The sequence below is a fragment of the Cheilinus undulatus genome, linkage group 19 (assembly GCF_018320785.1).
Source record: "Cheilinus undulatus linkage group 19, ASM1832078v1, whole genome shotgun sequence".
Taxonomy (NCBI): Eukaryota; Metazoa; Chordata; class Actinopteri; order Labriformes; family Labridae; genus Cheilinus; species Cheilinus undulatus.
The window spans coordinates 16,374,211-16,380,704 of record NC_054883.1 but is presented as its reverse complement, the minus strand read 5'-3'; the positions used below and the strand labels follow the sequence as shown (position 1 = coordinate 16,380,704).

General features: G+C 39.8%; 1 protein-coding gene across 1 annotated transcript; it reads left to right on the top strand.

The window, feature by feature from the left end:
- Window positions 1–682: 682 nt before the first annotated feature.
- LOC121527594 (CBY1-interacting BAR domain-containing protein 2-like) lies at window positions 683–5,718 on the top strand. Its single transcript, XM_041814609.1, has 9 exons — window positions 683–702; window positions 857–1,091; window positions 1,189–1,257; window positions 3,734–3,835; window positions 4,419–4,424; window positions 4,528–4,632; window positions 4,706–4,819; window positions 5,212–5,415; window positions 5,533–5,718. Exons 1-9 carry the CDS (start codon window positions 683–685, stop codon window positions 5,716–5,718), a joined length of 1,041 nt encoding a protein of 346 aa, XP_041670543.1.
- Window positions 5,719–6,494: the final 776 nt, after the last annotated feature.

The following is a 6,494-nucleotide window of genomic DNA, read 5'->3' as shown; positions in this document are numbered from 1 at the left end:
CACCTACAGCCAATTAAGAGTTACCAATTAACCTAATGAGTATGACTTTGGTGGTGGGAGGAAGCCAGAGTACCCGGAGAGAACCCACGCATGCATGGGGAGAACATGCAAACTCCACACAGAAAGGTCCTGACTAGGAAGCGAACCAGGGACCCTTCTTGCTGTGAGGCAACAATGGTAACCCCTGTGCCACCGTGCAGCCCTTTATAAAATCAGTAAAGGGTGAAACATCCAGGGGTCGAATACTATTTATACACTCTGTCTTACTAGATTGTGGCTTAATATTGACCTTCCTCTGACCATGCTCGAAATAGTTTTGGCCAAAGATCACGTGGACCTAAAAAATAACCTCAACTAGGATCAAAGAAAACCTCAACTATGATAAATAAGCATTTTGGTGTAAATCATAGACCACAGCTTTCTCAAACTGCTACATAGATTACCTTGCATTTTTAAAGGATTTTAATGGCTTTCTCTCATCACCCAGTGGAGAAACTGAAATAGCTTCAACATTCAACAGCACACTGCTGCCATCATGTGGCCATAAGTGTTGGCTACACTTCCCCCAAAGCTGTCCTGCTGTTGGTGTTTCCATGGCAACAGTTCCCTGTTACCTGGTTAAGGTGAGAAGCAGTCAAGGTAAACAGACCAGAGAAGCTGTGGGGAGAACAACAAAGAAAACATGACTAATCTCTTTTCCAGGTAGGAGTCTGAGCTTTTATTTTTCACAGGAGCTGATTAAGTTCTCTCTACAATTCTCTCTAAAACTGAGGTGCTGGTGTCAGAATGATAAAAAGCTGGCTTACTACAGCAAAAACATGTAGTCGATTATTTTTCTCCTGACTTATCCCAACAGGGACGTGCAGGTAAAGAGCATGGAGCAAACAGTGAAGCATGCTGAGAAGTACCTGGGTGAGATCTGCACCCTGCTGGCCTCATACACCAGGAAGACAGCCCGGCTAAGAGATAAGGCAGACCTGTTGGTGGCTCAGCTCTATGACTTCTCCAGCACAGAGGACCCAGAGCTCCAAATCGGCCTGAAAAACCTGGCGGAGGATCTCGCCATGGTGCAGGACTACAGACAGGCCCAGGTCAGGAGTTCTAGTTATTCTATAACCATATTTTATGAATGAGCTAAGTTCTCTGCAGTTAGCCTTAGTGGTCATAACAGAGGTTTTACTGTTTCAGGTGGAGAGACTGGAGACCAGAGTTGTTACTCCTCTGAAAGCCTACGGAGACATTGTTAAAAATAAAAGGGTGAGTCTGCCTCTGAGCCATATATTTTTTCAGATGCTAAAATATCTGTGAACACTACAGCAAAATATGAACCCTTAATTTCTTTAGCTACTCTTGTCTTCTTGCTACAGTTCACACTGATGTCAGAATGACAAATTCCAAAAATACTGAGACTAAGTTAAAAATGTATATGATGTTCTATACATGTATATTTAGGTCTTTTTATGCCTTTATTAATAGGGGAGGACAGTGGATAGAGTTGGGAACAGGGACGTGAATAAATGCAGAAAGTAGCCATAAGTCAGACTTGAACCTGGGCTACCTGGATATAGAGGGTGTGCCTTTAACCACTGCACCCCTTAAAGAATCAATAATCAATGCAGTATAGAATGACACTTAAAAAATGGCAAAGAATAAACTATTTTGTTACATTTGATAAAATCATGCTAAATAAAAACATTCATTTTCAAAATGTCTCTAATCACAGAAGACCTTGAATAAGATGTTATTCTGCAGCATTCTGTTTATCAGTTTTTTCTGGAGGTGGGTCCCAAATTGGCTGAGGAGGCAAGAAATTGAGGAGCAGTAATTGATGAGGTGGTATCTGGTGACACAAATTTGGAGTCTTTGTGTTTGGGAACCGTGCACAAAGATGATATTACAGAGATTATTAACAAATGTCCTAACTAAACTTCAGCAGATGCTGAAGGTATTGATAAGTCTCTGGTTAAGTTCACAATGGGGGAATAGTTGAGCCACTAGCTCACATATATAATCTTTCCTGTCAGCAGGGAATATTCCACAAAAAAATGAGGGTTGTGAAAGTTATTCCATTATTTAAAGCTGGAGAAAAACATCTTTTTACAACTTAAAGACCTGAGTCCTTGTTGTCTCAGTTTTCAAAAATTCTTGAAAAGCTATTTATTAGAAAGCTGGATGATTTAGTGGAAAAACTAACATTCTGATGGACAGTCAGTATGGATTCAGAACAGCTTAGACCCACCTCCATGGCATTATTGGAGCTTGTAGAGGAAATCACCACCTGTACTGATACGAAAAAACACACCTTAGGAGTATTCATGGATTTAAAGAAAGATTTTCATACAGTTCACCATGACATCCTTATTAAAAAGGTGGAGAGACGTGGAGTTAGAGGGGTAGTTCTGTCTTGGCTCAGGAGTAACAGGATGTAGTTTGTTCGGATCTGCCACCACAGGTGTAAATGCCTGAGCATTACCTGTGGTGACCCACAGGGGTCAGTACTGGGACCCAAATTATTTATCCTGTGCATAAATGACATTTGTGTGGTGTCTTAAATATTGAATATGTGTTATTTCTGCGAATGATACAGATATTTAATGTTCTGGGGAGAATCTGCATTAGCTTTTAAAAGTGGTCAATGAGGATTTGTGTAAACTTTAATGTTGGTTGGACAAAAATGGGCTGACTGTAAATTTAAGTAAAACTCAGGTTATGTTGTTTGGAAATGGTAAAACAGAGGGAGGAATTCAGCTGGAAATTGATAATGTAAAGATCAAAAGAGTGTTTTTTGGGTGTTTAGACCACAAGCTCTGCTGGAAACCACAAATGTTTGTGCACCAAGATCTCAAGAAGTGTTGGAATAGTCAGTGAAAAAACAAAAACATACAAAATCAAGAAACGTAACATTCTTTATAGTGCACTCTGATTGAACCATATCTGTCTTATTGTATTAAAGTATATGGAAAGACATACAAAAGCAACCTAGAGTGATACGGATAATAAATCATGCAGGATATCATGATCATACTAACCTGCTATTTTTAAAGTCTAAGGTACTAAAAGTTATGGATTTAACTAAGTTTAAAACTGCACTAAATGTATACAAGGCAAAAAAACAAAGTACTGCAGAGAGTATATTAAGTTTGTTCTCAAGTAGAAAAGGGGGCTTTAATTTATGGGGGGAATTCAATTTTAAACAACCTGCAGTCTGAACAACTCTTAATAGCATGTTTATTTCAGTTTGTGGTGTATTCCTTTGGAACAGCCTTGGCGCTACACTTAAAATGTGTGACAATATCAGGAAATTCCAATCCTGTTATAAGAAAGTATTAAAAGATCAGTACACAGATCAAGATTCTAATAGGTAGGTGGGGATTGAAGAAAAATATGTGTATGCTTATATGTATGATTGTTTACTTTTTTGATATGCCTCAGATTGGTTGTTTTACATCCAAAAATAAGTGAAGCCCGTGGTTTGCTCCATTTTCATACATCAGGTGATGAATTTATAAAGAGAAGTAATATTGTAGTTAGGGGCAGGACTACTTAGGCTTTCAGATTCCTTCTGACCCTTCTCAAACTTTAAATTTGTCATTACCAAAGGTTGATTGGATGATTTAATTTTGTTATTTTTGTGTTTGAGATAAATAAAAGTCTAATCAAATCAAATTTAGTGTTTTTTAATCAATTTTTAAACCTCCTTTGTTTTTTGTTTTTTTGTGCCTTTGACAATCAGGCAGATCTGAAGAAGTTAAGCACCGATCTAAACAAGGAGCTGAAGGAGTTGCAGAAACTGGAAAAGATCCGATTCAGGAACCCGGCTGATCGACAAAGCATTGTATCCTGATCAGAAGATTATCTAATCTTTCATCACAATGTTGTCATTTTAGGGTTTAGTGTCACAGACATATAAAACCTTAAATACACCAGGCAGCATAAGACTGTCATTTTGTACAACCCCAATTCCCCAAAAGTTGGGGCGCTGTGTAAAATGTAGCTAAAAGACAGAATGTAATGATTCGCTAATCTCATAAACCCATATTTGATTCACAATAGAACAAAAACAACACATCAGATGTTGAAACTGAGACATTTTATCATTTCAAGAAAAATATTAGCTCATTTTGAATTTGATGGCAGCAACACATCTCAAAAAAAGTATGGACAGGGCCATGTTAACTATTGTGTAGCATCCCCTCTTCTTTTAACAACAGGCTATAAACATGTGACCAGTTTTTGGAGTTTCAGGAGAGGAATGCTGTCCCATTCCCATGCACAACCCCTAATATAACAGCCGAGAAGTTATACTTTTGTGTCTTCACTTGCATTATACTCGTTTGTGTGTATGAAGATAAATCAAACTATATGTTAAACTATTCCAATCCCACTTAAGGAAAAATTTCTTGACAAAAATTTTACAGTCCCAGGTAATGTAATGATCTTAACTATTATGTCATGAATACAATCACATAAGTTACACAGTGTTGTGGATCTTAGCATACCGTTACTGTATTGTGTGTTAATTAACAGGCAGAAGTAAACGCTCAGAAGGCTTCCAACAATGCCCAGAGCAGCATCAGACAACTGGAGGAGACCATCACAGACTTTCAGAGACAAAAGCTGGAGGATGTCAAAGTAAGACACACAGTCTTCAACAGATTAAGTGTCTATTTCACTCTGAAAACAACCATTTCTTTGCTTCTTGCAGAGGATTTTCATTGACTTCATTACGGTGGAGATGCTCTTCCATGCTAAAGCACTGGAGGTCTTTTCACATACATGCCACAACCTGGAGGAAATAAACACTCAGAAGGATGTAGAGGTACTTCATGATAATGGAAACTTGGAGGTCCTGTCTTCATTTTTCATAAAAATTCTAATTGCATTGTAGTATGATCTGGATCTTTCCATCAAAGTGAATGGAGGTGCAGCAGTTTGTTTGCACCTCCGTTCACCAGCTTTCCATGGCATTTTTTTTTTTTTTTTGCTCCCACCCTGGCATTGTCCAAACTGCATGCAATATTTGTGTTGGGTCCTGCAGGATCCTGCCCCCAGTGCAGACCCCTAGCTGTAACCATAGCCTGATTTTACTGTGCATGTAAACATAGTTAAGATTGGCCTGGTTGTTTTATTCAGTGATCTAGCTCAAAAAAGTAAGAGAAACTGAAATCCTGGAGCTCTTTTTTGATGGTAAGCATGATCATATCTCCATAGCTCTTCAGTGGGCGGATCAAGATGTCAGATTCTCTGCCTGGACGCCTGGACACCACACTCAGCAGCTACCCTTCTCCCCTCATGAGCAGTTACCCTAGTCCTCACATGGCCTCCCCTAAAGGTCAAAGCTTCAGGTCAACACTGGCTTCTACCTCAGGTCAAAACCCCAGACAGCATAGCAAGTATCCAGGCAGCACCAGGAGGGTGAGCTCCATGTCTGTTACCTATAAGAGTGTTTACACCTTTAATTATTCAGTCAAAAATGAACAGCTGTCCTGAAAGTTATAACACAGAAAGCCTGAGGTTTTTATTCTTTCCCAGCCTCGCAGTACTTTACAGCGCCAGCGGGGCATAGAGGAGGATGAAGAGCTTGAGGAAGAAGATGAAGAAGAAGAGGAAGACGAGGAGGAAGAGGATACATATGAATCAGACATGGAGGATGGTCACAACACCAGCAGGCAGTCTTATGCGACTCGTTATGTTCAGATGCAGAGATGGCAGAAGTAACAGCAAAGAAATGTGCACTTCAATCCCTGAACACAGGGCTGATGTAGTTTCTCCCAAGCTTGTCATAGGAAAGCTCTGCGTCTTTTTCATTGTTGTCATGACGTTAATACAGTTTAAAAATACTTTTTCAGGACAAAAAAATGTATTTGTGACCAGCAGGGTGCTTTCAGTGTGCTAGGAGTCTTTTCAGTCCATACTTGTCCTGTTTGTTTTCTTTCCTCCTAGACGTATCTCTAAATGACTTCTTGAAGTATGTGCGTCACTCACTGCCTTTTCAGATTGCCAGGTAACATGACAACATTTGATCGGAAGTGAGCTCTGAAAGATGCTGAAGTGTTGGTCATCACTCCACTAACTGAGGATATGAAGAACCAGCAGGTGGCACTAATGAGTAATTGTTACTGTATGTGAAAAATTACTTTTCAATGGCCAACCAGAGGACAACATGAACCTCACTAGACTCTGGGCTTTCATGTGTTTTGCCCTGAGGAGAGTCTTCCTTCTTGCCACTCGGCCATAAAGCCAAAATCGGTGAATCTGGAGCTTTCTCCCATCTCCACACAGACTGTCTCCTACTAAGGCCCTTCTCCCCTAACTGTTCAAAATAGCATCCAGCTAATGCAGGGATGTCAAACTTAATCACGGCAGGGGGCAAAATTCTGAATTTGGGTCCAACCTGAGGGCCAAGTAGCATCCACATTTAACCATACACCGTCAACCTCATATTCACCAGCAATGAATTATGGGGGGAAAAAAGCCTTAGCCCTGATGATAAA

Coding starts and splice junctions, on each gene's coding strand:
- LOC121527594 (XM_041814609.1), top strand. CDS start 683: ATGACTAATCTCTTTTCCAG. Junction 703..856: donor ATGACTAATCTCTTTTCCAG/GTAGGAGTCTGA, acceptor TTATCCCAACAG/GGACGTGCAGGTAAAGAGCA. Junction 1,092..1,188: donor AGGACTACAGACAGGCCCAG/GTCAGGAGTTCT, acceptor TTACTGTTTCAG/GTGGAGAGACTGGAGACCAG.